General features: G+C 37.4%; 1 protein-coding gene across 1 annotated transcript in view; it reads left to right on the forward strand.

Annotated features, from left to right (window-relative positions):
* Positions 1-16,483, forward strand: part of LOC109483072 (transmembrane 9 superfamily member 1-like) — a 34,172-nt gene extending 17,689 nt beyond the window's left edge. Inside the window, exon 14 of the mRNA XM_019786036.1 lies at positions 16,255-16,483. Within this exon, the coding sequence (XP_019641595.1) occupies positions 16,255-16,456 (202 nt within the window). The 3' untranslated portion in view covers positions 16,457-16,483. The remainder of the gene's footprint in view (positions 1-16,254) is intronic.
* The last annotated feature ends 2,422 nt before the right edge of the window (positions 16,484-18,905 follow it).

Here is an 18,905-nt window from a genome sequence, read left to right on the forward strand (position 1 = left end):
GGTGGGCGCCAAGTGCAGTCGTGCATAGTGCTGTGTACCTAAACCCACATTTAAGGTTCAGGTCCGGATTCAAGTCCAGAGGTTTAGGTTCGTCTAGACCTAAACCCATGGCATATACAAAATTGCATGTTGGCAACATTGCAATGTTGTTTGGGCAAAACTGTGGCCACATAACATGTAGGCCGATACTTGACGATGCCCGATGGCAATGTTTTCTTCATTTTGCAGCGCAGATTTTGCAATCACTGTAAGGTTTTAGGTGGTTTGGAAAGAAGGGGTATGTGACAATCCTATAGGGGGTCCAAGCTAAGGGCATGCTCCCCAGAATTTCAAAACCCTCTGAAACACTATTTACTGCATTTTGAGTGTCAAATTTTGCCAGTAGACTTTGCTTCATTGAACGGCATCTCTTTCCACATCTTTACACACCAATTTCTGTCCATCAAAGATGACAGATTTTTGTCTGTCATGAGTGGCAAAATTCCGTCAAATGACACTGCTTTACGTTGAATGTTGTTGGTGTCATATTTCTATGACCTTGAGACGTGTGACCTTGGGATTTAGGACAGACAAGACAGACACAGGTGTGACCTATATAGTCTGACCCCTGCCGTGTGACCTGATCCTATATGATTATACTGTATGAATTCTATCAATCAACGTTCTATTTTCATAGTCAACATGGCAGACAAACTGATACAAATTGGTTTGGTCTTATGAAATTAGCAACTCTGGAATTTTGTTTTCCTCAATTACGATATCAACCTTTAGATAATCTAATCGTAAATGCAAAGAAGGCAAAGATATTATGTCTATGATCACTTGAAAGTTAGAGATATTGAATATACAGATGTCATACATTCTATTTTCATAGATCTAGTCAACATGGCAAACAAACTGGTCCAAATTGTTTTACTCATATGAAATTAGCAACTCTGGAATTTTTTTTCTCTTAATTCCGATATCAACCTTTATCTGGATCTAACTGTAAACTCAAATAAAGCGACGAAATTATAATTTCTGTGATTACTTGAAAGTTGAGAGATATTGAACATACAGATGTCAGGTTTTAGTGGTTTTTTTTCCATTTTAGTGTTTTTCCAGTAATGTTATCAAACTATCTTGTCGCTACAATTAGCAATCTTGTCACTCAAACTGTCCCTTAATGTCTTCCTAAGCCCTTTTCTCTCTTTCTTAAGTCACTGTCTACGATTAAGAACAATTACTTCTTACTTAGCTCGACTGTCCACTGAAATAGAATAATTTGACTTAATGATATTTAAGCCCGGTGGACATTGTACTAAATATAATAAAAGGGTACGTTGCATCACTTCGAGACCCAGACAGACACTATAGATGGAAAGGGATGATTAAAGGTGTGTACTAATAGCTTTAATTGGTCTTCCTTTTGTGATGGTAGACTGCGGTACTGTTTAAAAACGTCACGAGTGTCACTGCATGTGGAGTGAGAGTTAATCCCCGCCTTTTGTCGCTAATACCAATGATCCATTTAATAAGTACTCACGTGGGTCTGTTGATCATAGGCTTAAGCATTGCGCCAGTCAATTAATTTTTCTGACATACTTTTTCAGTCAAAACTGTATCTGCCTTAGAGTTTATTCCCCTAACACTGAATATATAGTAAAGTGGATTCATTCCTCAAGCTAACCGACATCTCGCACACATAGTCCCTCAGTAAGACATCTGGAGCCGCATAGTTCCTGTTAAGAACTTTTATTCAGCCTGTCACACATGGATGCTCCCTTTTAATGTATGGACTGACACAAATTCAATTAAGGCAGTTATTGGTTTTTGGATTCGCCCACTTTTTTTACCAATTTGAAAAAAATATATTCTTGTTCTAAATCAACTCCTAGATGCGCATATTTTGGCTGCAACAGTGCAAGAAAGTCCTTGTCTTTCTAGTTATATATTGCAGTTTTTCCATCTATCAATGCAAAGATTTGATTAAAAAGTTTTCAAATCCATTGTTTGAATTACGAACCAGCCAGGTACAATGTATGTTGACTTCATAGCTCCTATGTACATTACGTAGTTTTGGAGCTATCACAGGATGCCTAGGCTTGTTTTTTTCGCCCTGTCGCTTCATATTTGTTCTAAAAAAATTCACAAACCAGCAAATAAAATTCCTGTTGCCTTAAACAGGTTAAAAAGTCAAAAATGATCAAAAACTCTAAGATTTATTGTTTGAAGTACAAACCAGCCTGGTATATTGACCTCATGGTTCCTATAATAGCATTGGAGCTAGGCCATTTTTTTTCCCTGTTGCTTCAAATTTTTTTCTAAAAAAATTTGACAACCAGCAAATTGAATTCCTGTTGCCTTAAACAGGTTCAGAAGTTTGAAAAAAAAAGCTAAGTGACAGACTGTATCCTTTCTCAGACATATTGAGGTTAAGGACAAGTCTTCAACTGAACAAATGTTGATCACCAAATCCTCTTACCCTTCCGTTGACTGCTTCAGTCTATTTGAACTGTCACATTACAAGCCCATACGTGTTCCTGTACTCAATATATAGTGGCTTTTAATTGGTTTGAGTTGAAAGCAGGACATGGAAGTAGGTTGTTGAATGGTTCTGAATCTAACCTTTGGCCTACTGATTCTTTGGCCTTAGCTACAATCATATCGAAAAAGGTTAGAAAACACAGTCTTTTAATGGCACCCAAAGGCAGTGAAACTGGATTTTTAAAGTCAATTTTTTGGTCACTTTTTTATGTATCCTATAATATTACTGATATCTGTGAGCCACATTCAAAAATATGATGTCGCTGACAGAAAACGGCCATTATTTCAGTGGGATCATAGTTCTAGGTATTTACACGTATTGGTGGTACAAGAAAAGGGATTACTCATATACATTATGTACATGTACATGTTGGTCAATTTCAAACACTTCACCTATAAAACAATGACAAAAATGTGCTAAGAAATGGTGGTAAACATCGTTATCACTGTACATGCATGATTGTGTAAACATGTGTATTTAGATTTATCAGTACTTTTATTGTTTTGATATATTTTGTCTGACCCTTACCTCTTCCCTTATGACCTCAATGAAAAGTGGCCTGCAGGCCAATTTTAGATTCTCAATGAATAAAGAATGGTTCAAAGTTGCAAGGCAAAAGCGCCCCTCCTCTTACAACACACAATGTGGGGACATGCACCGACATGCTTGACTGCATGGCCATGACCCACAGTACCCCCCCTCACCGTCGTTAGGGAACAGTCCCTCCCTGTGATGTCAGAGATGTTAGGGACTGTCCATTATCGATACACATCCATAGCAGGGTAGCAAACTTTTATCTCAGAACAATTTGTATAAACTTATATGTACATGTTTTGATGATAATCTTTGTATGATTTGTCCATCGATATTGTATTTTTACTAGACTGTAGATATTTTTGTAAGTTTCTGTTTGTCATCGTTTTTTGTTACGTGAGTGATTGCTGGCTCGGCTCCAAAAGAAAGAATGTATGTTTGATCTCTGTCCAAGTGCCCAGGTAATTGGTTTTTGACAAATAACGGCCATGCTACATTAAGAAAAAGAAAATATTTGTAACAGTAGATGTTGGTTTTTCACGGGCGATTTCCCCGCCTTGCTTTCACTCTTGACACCTAAAGAGCTGGCTTAAAAATGGGCGCATGACAAATTAGCGAGCCACTGCGTTTTCTTACTGTCACTTGCCGTGCATCAATTTTAGTTCTCAAGACAGGAAGGCAAAGGTCTTAAAGACGTTGTGTGTTCGGCTAAGGCGTGGTGCAGTTTTCTTACACAGGGAGCTTGTTGTGTTAGAGGGGGGAGGACAAATTGTTGCGTGACAGCTATAGCTGTTACAGTAAGTCTACTGCAAACTGGTTAACATGTTAATTGGATGTCACACAGTAACATAAGTGTTTGTTAGACTCTGAGAGTTAAAACTGTGTCATTCTACATGTAAGTTTGCTACCAAAAATAAACGTCAAATGCATGGACAGTGAACATCGTGTTATACGCTCAAGTTTAAAATTACATGTACTGAAAATCATGTTAATTGGATGTCACACAGCCACGTAAGTGTTTGTAAGACTCTGAGAGTTAAAACTGTGTCATTCTACATGTAACTTTGCTACCAAAAATAAACGTGAAATGCATGGACAGTGAACATTGTGTTATATGCTCAAGTTTAGAATTACATGTACTGAAAGTCATGTTAATTGGATGTTACACTGTCACGTAAGTGTTTGTAAGACTCTGAGAGTTAAAACTGTGTCATTCTAAAACTTAGTGTTCTACGGAAGACACATTTGTACGTGTAATTCGGTAGTCAAACCTTTGGACAGTGACCAATCAAGTTTGAAATTGTAACTGTAACTTACATGTAGTCATGCACATGTACTAAGTGTTTATATTACTCTGAGAGTTAGAATTGCGTCATTTTAAGTGTTCTACGGAAAATAATAGTCAACCCAATGGCCTATGTTATACTCTCAAGTTTGAAATTATATGTACATGTACTAAAAATCATGTTTTGACTGGATTTCAACAGTTACAATTTGAAAGTAATAGTTGAAACAACTTTATTCTAGAATTTCTAAAGAAAAAGTAGTCAAATGCATGGACAGTGGAAAATAATAGTCAACCCAATGGCCTATGTTATACTCTCAAGTTTGAAATTATATGTACACGTACTAAAAATCATGTTTTGACTGGATGTCATACAGTTACAAAGTGATACTTGAAACAGCTTCATTCTAAAATTGCTGAAGAAAAAAAAATAGTCAAATGCATGGACAGTGATCTCAGTGCTATACAAATGTACTCTCAAGATCACATAACTTCATAAGAGACAGGGTGGCCACAAATTTCAATGACATACAAATGATACATAACATACACAATCAGAAAACAGATAGATTGCTTCTGACCCAGTTGATATATAGGTTAAGATCCATCCATTCAAAACACAAACGTCTGACAGTAATGCCCTAAAGCCTGCTAAATGCTATGCTAAACCTCAATTTTCTAATCATTGTTGGGTGAAACCATTGTCAGTGCCCCTATGGGGGTATCAGGTTCCATGCTTTTCCTGTAATGTCTTTATTACGTAGAGCATGTGTTTGAATTGTGTCCTTGTTGCGGACATTTGATCGTAGCAAATCGTGGAAACAGTTTTGCACGATAGGAAATTGTGGAAACCAAGCATTGTGTATGAAAACCCTTCTTATATCTGTGGTATATTATACTTATTATAGAACAAAAAGTTTGTATCACAAGGTGATAAGAAGTTACTTTAAAAGTGCCGCTCATTGTTTCTTTCTGAAAAGAGTTTTTTTTCTTTTTCTGCTTGAGAGAACGCTTTCTTGTATTCTTGTCAGATCAGTCTAAGGATTTCTAATTATGTCATTTTGTGTGGTCAGGTTTTGGGGTAACCCGGATACTTTAGCTTGCTCTTTCGGTCACTGTCCTACTAAAAAAGCTGACTTCCAGGCTACTTTTGAGGCCTATCTTCAGCCTTTATTTTATTCTTTCACTGTGAATAATACATGTATATGTGTGTATAATTCGGTTGTAAATAACAGTGTCAACAAATCAGTTTTTTCCAGGAGAGTGTGGTTATGCCTTTTGGTTTCAATGTGTAGTTTGTGGTTTATTTTATCTGAAATAGAGTTTAAGAATGCATTGATTAACACTCTAAAAGACCCTTCCACCCGTTTGCTTGTGGACAAATATTTCACCCAATTTAAGAAAAATTGCTTTTGAAAATGTGTTACCGGTAAATGACATTTCAGACTCATAGGGTATGAAATTCAGATCAAAATTTTATAGCCAATTACCAGTGGTTTATCAAAAAAAGGCTAGGGTCATTCGCTTCATGACGTTGACTGAAGGTAAACATATTGTTTTTGCTTTCTTTCCTCTTCTTCTCCAAACCAAAAAGGTCAACGGCCTGAACCAGACTGTCTGTTACCATGGTAACTAGTGTTGGGTTACATCATGTTGCAATTTTATAGCAGAAGGGGATTTAGACTCCTGTCTGACCAAATATGAATGTGTTTGAGTAAGAATTAACAGAGCAGACCATATGTGAAGGTAAACATTATGCACTTTGCTTTGCAAATGTTACCTTAGTTTCTAGTTTTTGTCCCTGTCGCATCATATTTAAAGGAAAAATCTTAGAAACAACAAATGAAATTATTGTGGCCTGACCATGTTCCATCACGGCAAGGTCACCTTCACCTGAACGTTGTTTTGACACACCCTTCTGCAGACCTCTTTGTCGCCATGGCGAAGGAATAAACTCCGAACGCCCCGTCACCGCCACACGCCTTTGAACTTCCTCCCCTGTTTATCCTAACTATTTAACCAGGAGCTCGCGGTATGCAAACGTTTGGGGCAACGTTTGGGATGGGCGGAAAGTTTCGCAGGTGGCAGATAACAATATTATGACCGGTGAGGGCTTGAGTGGTGAAAAACCTGGCATGTAGTTTAAGTGATGATAGATGACGATTTATGATGTTAGCATGGGAGGGGGGCATTCTGACACCTTGTCTTTTGCATTGACATTTGCACCTGTGTGTTAACATTCTAAGCTCTTACGTAATACAGCATAAATCAAGCCTAGGAAAATTAATGTTGTGTTTTCAGTTTCAGAGCTAAAAAAAACTATGGTCGGTAGGTAGAGATTTTTTTTAGATGTTGACTAATATGATCCAACAAATAAACTTTAACAATGCATCAGAATTCAATGATTCAAAAGCACTGTTCCGAAACAATTTTGAACACCTGCTAGCAGCTTTTGTATTGCTGAAACTTCAAGCCGAATACTCTTTTTACACAACCAAGACTTAGACTTTTATTCAGCCAACATTTTGGTGACCATCTGTCACCTTCCTCCGGACAATTCTGACTGGTTCACATTGAACAGCACATTATTGTGGATACAGTAACTGTTTTAACGTCTGATGTCTGGGATCTCTTTAATTGGAACCCCCTCTCCCCAGGGATTTAATGTGAGATGTGCACTGCACCTATCAAATCGAGAAGATGACCATGTCATGTAGAACTAATCTGTGTCTTGAAACAAACCGACAGAAACAATACACAAAATTCCTGTCATCTTTCCCAGGTAAACAACACTTCAGGAATGTTGGTCCTTCCTTTGCTTCCCACCTTCTAATCTTCATTCTGTTATGACACCTGATCTATCATTGGTCACCTGTTATGAAACACGATCTATTATTGGTCAGGAAATGTTCTCAGGGTTTGTGTTGTTTTGTGGGGAACATGTGTTCAGTCTACTGGGTTGGAAGATTGGAGGACGGGCCAGATTTTCATATTATTTCCTTTTAGGTGGTCACAATGAAATAACAGTCAGGTAAAAGGCATTGCATTTCGTCACAAGGTTGTAAAAGAACAAGAGGGAATTATTGAGTATGTTGGTGAAGGTTAGACATCCAGGTAATACACTGTAAGATACACCAAAAAACAGTGTTACTTAGTACTCAAGCAACTGGATTTGATTTTGGAAAGGTGGAAACAGACATTTTAGATAGCATCAGTGCTATATTTCATTTTAGTATTTAGTACTAGAAGTAAAGCCTCTCAGTCACTGATAAAAGATAGCAGATGTTATCTACAATTTGTAAAGTGTTGCAAATTTAAAACTTTCTATCCAGTTGCTTGAAGAATTTTGTGTCATGAAACTATAAATGTATGTGATTTATTTTTTCATCTCAACACATTTATGTAATTTAGCTTCCCTAATTTCCCACTTATGTAAGTAGCACACATAATTATTAGGTAAGTGTTACCTAAAGCAGCATTTAACGATAATTATGATTATTACAGAGATCCATTGTAAAATCCAACAGGTGTCTATTAAGCAAGACGAATGAATGACATGTCCCAAATTGTGCTATTATCTTCCTAATCAAAACAGAGCCACGCTTTACAGTATATCCGGCTGTGTCTTAAGCCTAAAAAAATCATTAAGACAACAATGAAAGTAGAACCCTCCTTAAGACCATGGAGACCTTCACCCTCTAAAAGATAAGAAAATTGATGTCTTGAATTTTACTTCATACGTCAGACGGTCTTAGTTCGAGGATTTTTCTTTAAGCAGAGGGATTTTACGGTGCCTAAAGTCGTTACAATACAATAGGAACAACTGGAGCATTTCAAAACAGTAACGCCTTCTATCCTTGGCCTTTTTAATTGTGAGGTTGCTTGGTTTCACTCGTGCTAATGTCGTCAGGAATTCTCTGCAATTTGATTGGCTGGACAGTATGTGTCAATCAAGCAAGTGTCACTGACAAGGTGCCCCTCCCCAAAGAGTGATAGTACATGTACAACATGTAGGTGGCAAGGTGGTCTTGAGGCTGGAGTTGTTGACGTACATGTAGATTCTAAAGGTTGTGGGTTCGAATCCCGAGTACTGAATTTTCAATGTCAATTTTCTTGTCGGTGTTCTTAAGTACTAACATTTAATCAACCCAATCCCATAACATACTGAGAATATCTGTGAGGCAAAAATGCGATGTCACTGATGGAAACTGGTTACGTATTGTAGGCTGGTTCTAGCTATTTATTGGTGGAACAAAAAAATGAAGGCAGCCCCCACATAGTTTGTGTTCAAGTATGAAATGATGACAAACATGTGCTAAGAAATAGCAGTAAATGTCAATATCAGACAGATTTCCTTATGCAGAATATTTTTTGTTTTGCCGCCCTGAAATTGCTTTGGATGTCTTCAAGAACTATTGAGAAGGAAGACAGGTGTACATAAGCCTATAACAGGTAGCCAACAGTTCAGAAGCCTAAGATCTTGCTTAGCAGAAAGTTCGTTCGGACGTTAGAAAATTCTGAAAGTCCTTTGTTTTACTAATAATAGAAAGCGCAAAATCATCTCATTGTCTTTTAATGGAAAGTACCGGTAATCCACACTTTGTGATACAACGGAAAGTGTCTTCTGTCTTGAAGGCATAATTAGGATGATAATCAAAGATACCTGCACCTCAGGTCATTTTAGTAGACCTCTCGGACTTCACCAGTCTTACAGACAAGTGTCCCCATGTCTTAAGTGTCGTGTCGTGCGTCAGAAGGGGTTAAAAATAGCCACCAGGTTTTCTTGGTTAATCTTGAGATTTTGAAGACGTCTGAAGGGTTTGATGTACAATGGCAGGAACTGGTGCGTCACAAAAGCCTTTAAGATGTAATGCCTTAGCTTCAGTTCCTTAATTATTAAGCACAATGCTTGAAGTCTGGAAGGCATGGCCATACAGTGTTAGAAATACCCACCTGTAGTCACTACAGTGACATTTTCAATATTGCAGATTGAAGAAAAATTAGCAAATCTACAATTTTGCAGACTGAAAAAATCAGGCTAGAGGTTCAATGGTGTTGGCATATTATTTTAGAGCTTTTGTGTTTACTACTGACTCTATGATATACTTAGTAGTAATTTTGCATATATTTTTCAAATAGCATGTACAAAATTTAATGTAAATTGTGAACAAAACAAGCGATTTTGTACATGTATATACCATGGATTTAGCTGCGGAGAAAGAATTTCCAAATTGCAGAACAAAATTTTGCCATTCTGCAATATTGCAGAACATTGAAATAAAGTATACATGTATTTCTACCACTACGTATGTTAAGATGTACAATGTCATGTATTACTTGTATGTTAAAATATAGTCATGTATACAACAGATCTATGGTTTGAGATGAAGAAATCAAGAAAGGGAAAGTGGTTATGTCTTGTAAGAAAGTGACAGCTTTCTTCCGGGATTTCAATGAAGAAAACTCTAGGGCGACATGTGTTGTCTCAAGTAAGGGAAACATGGTAGGAAAAGAGGTTAAAATTAGCATGTATAAATGAGTACTCAACTCAGTTTCTTTGACTGTTTTTAGTTGTATCAGCCTCTGTTATCGTTGTAAATAACAGTATTTCCATTGTCACTAGACTGTATCTACATTGTAAAACAACTTTCTTCACAATGTACAACAGCCTCTAAAATACTAGATCGTGGAAAAGAACAACATTTTTCACTTTGTATAATGGTGGAACATTGTAGGAATCCCACTTGGAGAATGTTCCGCCAGCTTTAACTTGTCTTTTTAGCATTTTTACACTCTTTAAGTGCGCTCCACAAACTCAGCACAAAGCCCAAAGTGCCTGTGAAGAAAGAGAAAGCCTTTCTACGGTGACTTAACGCCAAAGATTCTGATGTTGCCACAGTAAATGGACGGAGGTGCGCCCCTTTCTCCCGCGCCTCTTTACCGCACTATTCGGGCGCGTACGCTTGACTGGGAGTTGACAGCGCATGCCGAGTTTTCTCAGGTCCGATCGCGATTAGACAGCTAGTGGGGCCACTCCGAATCTGTTCTATGGATGATGTTCCTCAAAACTAGTGCTGCATACCAGTTCACTGGACTTGGATCTGGACTTGTAAGAATGTTTAGGTTCAAGTCCAAAAAAACCTAAAAGTCAAGAGCCGAGTCCGGACTCATTACCATAAAAGACCATTTCACATACCCCTTTTCTTTCCAAACCACCTACAACCTTCCGTAGATTGCAAAATCTTTGCTGCAAAATGAAGAAAACATTGCCATCAGCCTCCATGTTATGTGGCCAAAGTTTCACCCAGAGAACATTGCAAGGTTGCCAACATGCAATTTTGTATATGCCATGGGTTTAGGTCCGGACTTACAAGTCCGGAACTGAACCTAAACCTCTGGACTTGAATCCAGACCTGAACCTTAATGTGGGTTTAGGTATGCAGCACTACTCAAAACTAGACTTTGTTGTATAGTATGCATGATGGACTAATAAACTGGTGGACATACATGTACTAACAAGTAGTAAGTAATCTAATACGGTAACCAACTATCAACCAAGGATTGAGCTGTTCAAAACTTGTGTTACGCTGAAGGGCGGTTATACTGGCTATAACGATATATACAGAATACAAAAAACCCTTACGTACATGTATACATGCCATAGTGAACAAAAAAATGTTGTGGAAAAAGACACTTTCAATATCACTAGATCTTAACAACAATAGGATTCCAAATGTTAAAAGAAGAATCAAACCAAAGAAAATATAGTATTCAGTTCAATCCTTCCCATACCTTTTATTTTAAAATTCCTTGAAGCCAGATAATGCAAGAGTACAAAGATAAAAGTTGGGAAAAATGGAAAAGGTGGCTAGATTTTGAGAATAGAGGGATGCAGATATTAAAAGAAGAATATTGAACTGACTTAATTAAGTTTTTGAAAGGAACACAATGTACAATGTACATAAATTTTGTACATGTAGGGGAAAATGTATCCATAATATTACATTGCTATGGCCTAATGCTGTTACAGCTTCTAAAGCTGTAGTAACAAGTACAGTACAAGTCCTTAAGCCTGGGAAATACTGTAAAACATTTTACTTTCACATAGTCTTAATTTTGTGATAGGATCAAAAAGGAAGAATTTGTCGTGTTAAACAAATACATTTAAAAAACAACAGTGTCGTACTGTAATACAACATATTTGTGCTATGGTGAGAGCTCATCTCAAAAAATATGTACATAAAACTACTGCAAATATTTCGCAGATTACGGTAGGCTGAGTAAAAGTTTCCTGACAGAACACCATGCTTTTAACCTGCGGCATTAGTGGGGAATTAGAGGTTCCCGTTCCAAGGATGGCCCTGCCAAGGATGTGGTTATTTCTGTGGCTTAAGGACAGACATAACATCCACTGGTGGAATGCCTGGGTTCTCTAACACGGCACGGAAGTCCCAACACTGGCCACTTTGAATTCTAGAAGTTGTTTCCAACTTCAAAGACTTTTTTCCGAACCTCCCGTGTTTGAAGTTCTACCTTTTAAAAGTCAAGTTATTGTAAATCGTGAAATATGCGCAGTGGTAAATTACATCAAATATTCGCATCACACATTGTTTCAATTGTAGGCTAAGTCTTGAAACACGGAAGTTCGAACATTGGCCACTTTGAATTCTAGAAGTTATTTCCAACTTCAAAGACTTTTTCCGAACCTCCAGTGTTTAAAGTTCATCTTTCATTATCAAGTTATTATAAGTTCTTTATTGCAAGTTCATGCCCAAGGGCTAATATTATAAATCGTGAAATATGCGCCGTGGTAAATTACATGGAATATTCACCATACACATTGTGCCTCAAAACACTGTATGCAAACAGTGGTCACTTTGAATTCTTGAAGTTATTTCCAACTTCAAAGACTTTTTCCGAATCTCCAGTGTTTGAAGTTCTAGTTCAACCTTTTAAGTTAAGTTCCTATAAATCGTGGAATGTTCACAGTGATTTAAAATCGAGTATTCGCATCACACATTGTTTCGACCACGACTCAAAACACTGTGAAGTGCCGCCTTCCACATTAGAACAACAATTGTACAGGTACATGTACATGTACTGGTACGTAGTCCTATATATATACTGTCCTACTATACATACTGTAGGCTTGTTTGTTTCGCATAACCAGTAAGCTGCCTTATAAGGCATAACACACCAGTTTTGTACTACAAATAAGTGTAACAAGCTGTGTAAGACTGGACTGTAAGGTTTGAACCACTCACACTTCGAAGGACCCCTACTCTTTTCAATAAGTGCGGTGGGTTCTTTGACATGTGTGGCTCTCCTCAAACATGGGAACTTGTTGTTGAAATTATTGAAAATGTTTAATATTGGAATTTCAGAAAATGAGTAGAAAAATTCATGAACATATTGTAGATAGATAAAAAAGATTTGATTCTTTGTAGGACTGTTAAGTGATTTGGGGTATGGGATCTGTTACACTTAGGCCATGTGGCTTTTCTCACTTCCAAAACAAGACAAGGTTTACTCAGTTTTGGTGATTTTCCTTTGAATAGAAGGTGTGTTTACTCACAAGGAGCGAGTCTCAGAGCCTACCTGGTATAAGAACTGTCTTAAGGAGTCTTAACGAAGGAAGTCTTCCTTGGTATAAAGCTAAAGACGACTGTCCTATCTTTGTACCGCTTTTAGGAATCAGATCAGGGCTGTTTAATCTGATTTCGTAGTTAAAGATTCTCTTATGGTTAACCTTTTAGTCTCTCTTCTTACAAACTTGGAGCTTGTATTTACAATGTACAATAAAGGTCTTCTTCTTCATTATATGTATAGCCAGAGAGGATGAGAAAAAACTTTTCTCCCATCCCTCTGTTTTCACCTTTCCTAACTGTAAAAAATTGGTGTGGCCTGGACCCAATTTACACACGGACAGTACGAAATCCATCATCTTTGACAGACAAAATTTGGCGTGTAGATTAAATCAAACTAACCTTAATTTACCAGCAAAATGTGCCCCTCAAAGTGCAGAAAATAGCATTTTACAGGGTTAAGATATCACGGGAGAGCATGAAAATAAGTTTTGGGGTTATCGGTTTAAGAATGATAAATTTAAAGCTAAAATAGAGCAGATTAATATGTTCCAAGCTCCAGAAAGTAAGTTGATTACGAGTATACAAGGAGAAAAAAACATCAGTAAGCTGTTAGCATCAGTAAGCTATTTTCCTGACACTTAATTGCCTGACATCAAAACATTTTTACAATCTAAGGCCACACCAATTTAATTTCTTGGTTAACGGATCCGCCCGCTTCATTTTTTTCTGATTTGCAAATAAAAATAAAAATTCAGAATCAACTGCAAAATGCTCATATTTTGCCCTGAACCGTTGACAACAGTCCTTTTCTTCCTAGTTGTTACAGTTATTCCATCTTTCAATGCAATGGTATCATTAAAAGTTCAAAATTCACTGTTTAAATTTTGAACCAGCCTGGTGTGTTGACTTAATGGCTCCTATCGTACCTTTTTGGGCCATAATAGGATGCCTAGGCCTGTTTTTATTTTATTCATTTTTTTGCCCACCCGCTCCATTATTTTTCTAGAAAAATCCGTTAACCAAGAAATTAAATTGGTGTGGCCTAAGCAGTCAACATCAGTGAGCTATTTTCCTGACATTTAATTGCCTGACATCAAAACATTTTTACAATCTAAGTTCAACAATGTCAACAACTTAACATGCAAACTGGAATTTTGAGGCAACGCCCACAGGTCAACACCTTATTGTGTCTAATTTGTTATTGTTCCTTTTCCTAATGACATTTTTGTTCCAGTGTGGTGACGTATGTTGTGTCCACAAATAGACAATGTTTTGGGAAGAAATAAGAAGCTCACACCTGATGAATTAGTGAACAATGAGACTAGATGTAGAACAATGTTGTAGAAAAACATGCCATTGTTTTTCTTGCATGGTTACACCAGACAGAGTGTTGTGTTGGCAGTTATGCATTTAAATGACTTTTTGTACAAGAAGTATTTGGGTCACTGTTAATGGCTTGTGGCAAGATTATGATTTTAAAAGTCTGTCTATTTTCTGAATGGAATTTCGTGACCAAACTGTTACAGTATGAACAAGAGTTCCACGATCTCATACCTTCGCCAAAAGATGTTAACCCTTGCGGGTGACGAATTCTACAATTTTAATCATTGATTTTGTAAATAAGAGCCTCATTTGCATGGATTATATCAGTTGATCATATTCTCCACCCAATGACAGCCTTATCATAACAAAAAGGCTATTGCAGCACTTCCTCATAAATTATGCAAATGAGGTCATGATTTGAATAAATTATGTTTATTAATGTTCACCTTCACTTAACTTCCAAATGCGGCAAGTATGAAATTCGGGGTGCAGCAGTTACAACTATGGAATTATAAGAATTTGCCATTAATTATGCAAATTAGGTCCTCATTTACATAATCTACATCCTCAGATGTTTTTCTCGTTCTCAAGTAGATGTCACAACTGTTTCATAGTTCTATTATCGAACAAATCAGATTTATAGAATTTCCTCATTAATTATGCAAATTAGCTCCTGATTTGCATAATTGCCATCTGATTATGTCAAGCATTACTTCAACTACCTACATACCAAAAATCACGACAATACGTCAACCGGTTCTTGAGTTATCGTCCTTCAAATTTTTTTCAACAAATACTCCTGCAGTTCCAGAACAAGGCGCTAGGGGACCCAAACTCATGTCACTTCTTCCCTACCCCAAGAGCTATCTACCAACCAAAATTCGTGACCCTAGCATGTCCAGAACATGAGATATCAAAACCGGAAGTTCAGCTGCAGTACCTAGGAAAGCCGCCAGGGGGCCCAAAATCTAATCATTTCTAGGTCTCATGAAGTCCTACCCACCTACCAAGTTTCATTCCAATCCATCCACTGCTTCTCGAGTTATCTTGCTAAACCACACACACACACAGACAAACGCTACTGAAAACATAACCTTCTTGGCGAAGGTAATTAGTATTACATTGTATGTACTACTGGAATTTTAATTTCTAAGTTTCAAAGTGTTGAAAACCCTACATTTCAACTGTCACTCAGAGAAGACTAGTAGTATACTGCTTTGCAATACACATACATGTACACGCACACACACATACACGTATAAGGAAATCGGTGCCTTTCCCAAGAACATGACACTTAGAACTGCTCTGGGATTGGAACCCAGAACCTTCAGATTCTGAGTCAACAACCCTTAGTTAAAGCACATTAGACCAACTTTTGTTCAATCCAACACTAAAATTGTATTTATCTATTACATGTAGGTCCACCGATTTAAGACCACCTGTTGTTCCCTATGCCATGAGGGTTAGACATGCTTGCACACTGATGCTGAGACTAAAATTTGACACTAAAATTGTATTTTTTTGTTCCCTGCAGGTCCACCAATGTGTTCATATTCCTGCATGTGTTGTTTTACTACTACAAATGTTTTTAGGAGCACCAATTCTATAGGGTTTTCTTGAATCTGACACTGAATTTTATTTTTGTTCCTCTGTACAGATCCACCGGTGTGTTTATCTTCCTGTACGCTCTGTTCTACTACTACAAGCGCTCCAACATGTCCATAGGGCCAACAAGTCCTTTAGAGTTTCCTAGAATCTCTCACTCACTATCTGGTTTATTGCCTGTTATTCCCCATTCTAAGAGGGTTAGACGTGCTTGCACACTGATGCTTGGGCTAAAATTTGACAAACTAAAATCTGACACTAAATATTAATTTTTTTGTTTCTTTGTAGGTCCACTACTACAAGTGCTCCAACATGTCTTTTAACAGCCAAGTTCAAAATGCTTTAATTTGTTTCTGAATCTGACAATTTTTGTTGTTGTTGTTTCTCTGCAGGTCCACCGGTGTGTTCATCTTCCTATACGCTCTGTTCTACTACTACAAGCGCTCCAACATGTCGGGCACGCTGCAGACTGTGGAGTTTTTCGGCTACACCATCCTGATCTGCTACGCCTTCTTCCTCAGTCTGGGGACCGTCTCCTTCTTCGCTTCTCTCAAGTTCATCCGTTACATCTACGTCAACCTGAAGATGGACTAAGAGATGCCGCATGCCGGAGAGTAGCCTGGAATCCAGTCTGATTCGTGGTGGGGGCCGCAAGAGCTCTGGCCCGCCCACCTCACATAAGCTTCCCGGTGTGTATTTCACGAGAGATTAATTACGTTGGGGGAAACCAAATCCCCGAGCATACTGTCTCTGATTAGCGTAACACTCCTACCGGGACGGTCTGTTGCACTGGGCGGGGGAAGCTCTTAGAGGCCCCGAAGACACAACCTGCCTAAACACCCCAATACCCCCAATCACGATCAGACTGGATACCAGGCTAGCCGGAGAGTACTGTGAATCTGGAAATATTCGCTGCCATTTTATTTTTTTGCAAAATCGTGACACCGAGAATATCCATGTACGTTTCCGTTGTGTGACTACAGTACTACAGAATCATTTTTATCATAAACTCAAAGCGCACCAAAAACATCCATTTCCAACCAACTGCAAAGTTAAGTCCCGGCAAAAATAAATGAATTTCGTAAATGAATTTACGATAAACAGTGCATAGCTACATGTATGGTTCAGTATCATAAAATGATAAAATTTAGACTATAAATTCATTATGTGACAAGTTGAATCAAATTGACAACCAGTAGTTGTTTGGCCACTGAATTTCAACAAAATTTGTATGTAAACTTGAAAATTAAATTTTGCTTGCTAATTTTTTTTTAACCATTTTTATTCATGAGGAGCTCAAATCGACCTGTAGGTCACTTTTCATTGAGGTCATGAGGGAAGAGGTAAGGGTCAGACAAAATATATCAAAAAGATAACGTTTACATCATTTAAAGTCCTAATAAATCTATACATTCGTGGTATACATTTATGGTTACTGAAGTACATGTAACTCATTTGGTCATTTTGAAAAGTTTCCTATGGTTGAGTGTTGTGTTAATTCTATGGCATTAGGAATTGTGAACAGAACGTTAGCAACACTTCCACAAAAATCTAGGTCAAGTATTATGCTAAAGTATCCGCCAGACTTTCGACTGAGTCTGTGTTTGAGTTGGTAATCCGCTGCTGTAATGATAGCTGCTTTTTGACCCAGCACGCAACGTTGGCTGGCAAACACAGGCAGCTGGACTTACAAGGATAAGATCATGGTTTTTAAAAGATTCGCAACAACAAGAAGTTTGCACACATGTGTAGTGTAACAACTTTTAATGTTTGCATATACAGTTAAACTTGTCTAAGTCGACCACCCAGGGTACTGAGGAAAAGTGGGCTTCTTAGACAAGGCTTCTTACATCTATACAAAATGTATGATTTTGTGCCACAGTGAAAATCAAAAATTGTTGAAACAATCGGTAGCATGACAATTAAAGTACTGGCACTAGTTTGTGGATGTGAAGAGTTCAAGTTAAACACACAGTGTCTATTTCAAGATTCACAGTACTAATTTTCTGGTGCTCTCTTAAAAATATGCCTAAGCGAAAAGCAGTGAGAGATGACATTTGGGAAATTCATCTGACAAATCGGAACTACAAATCTTCAACCCACTAACATTAGATTACATACAGTCGCGTACATGTACATGTACTGTACTAGTATGTTACCTTAGAGCATAGTTTTCTTCTTATTCTATGAGCTTTAAAGGCATTACAATTTCATGAAAACCTGACATCAAACCTTTTTTCAACAAATTGTAAAACAGTCATTTTAATGTACGTGAAATGACGACTTATTTTTGGCAACACCTCTCATGTGGAGCCTTTTTTCTCTTTTCACTCAGTCAATTTTTTTTTCTTTTGCAAGATTTATAAATGAATTGGTGTCAGTTCTTGGTGTAAGTTATATTGTAGGTACACAGTACATGTAGGTACAAAATGTAATTTATGATTGTTTAGGGCTTGGGTGTATTGAGAAATAATTGAGAGTTTTTTTTTCATTTTCGTGGCTGGATAGAGAGAGAGTTGTATGAGTTCTTAACTAGCAATTAGTCTAAGTTTACATGTACAATTTAACTCATGTACAAAACCAGGAAATGAACTTAAGAGGGCCATACAAAATGTTACCAAGAATTTTATGAACTTACAATACTTGATAAATGTCAGTAGAGGTTTAGGTTGGCATACTTGCATATATGTTGCTTTTTTATGTAGAAATGGGGCTGTATAAGTGTGTAGTGTTTGTGTGTGTGTTTAATCTAATGTTATTATAAAGTAAGCTACACATGTAGAGAATAACACCCTATTATAATAGTAAATGCTGTAAACTTAAGGATGTAAATATAACTACCATCCTACAGTTGTATATGTACAGTATAACACAGGTCACTTGCAATGGTATATGTATTATACATTGTACATGATATGTTTCCAATGAAATTGTAGTCAAGCAGTATTTTGGCTGGTCTGTGGAAAAAAAAAATATGCTAGAAAATTTACCACCCCATTTTGTTTAGGACTCTTTTCCTACCCTTATATTTTGTTAACTGTTG

This window comes from Branchiostoma belcheri, unplaced genomic scaffold (assembly GCF_001625305.1).
Source record: "Branchiostoma belcheri isolate BF01 breed outbred unplaced genomic scaffold, Haploidv18h27 scaffold62, whole genome shotgun sequence".
Classification (NCBI taxonomy): domain Eukaryota; kingdom Metazoa; phylum Chordata; class Leptocardii; order Amphioxiformes; family Branchiostomatidae; genus Branchiostoma; species Branchiostoma belcheri.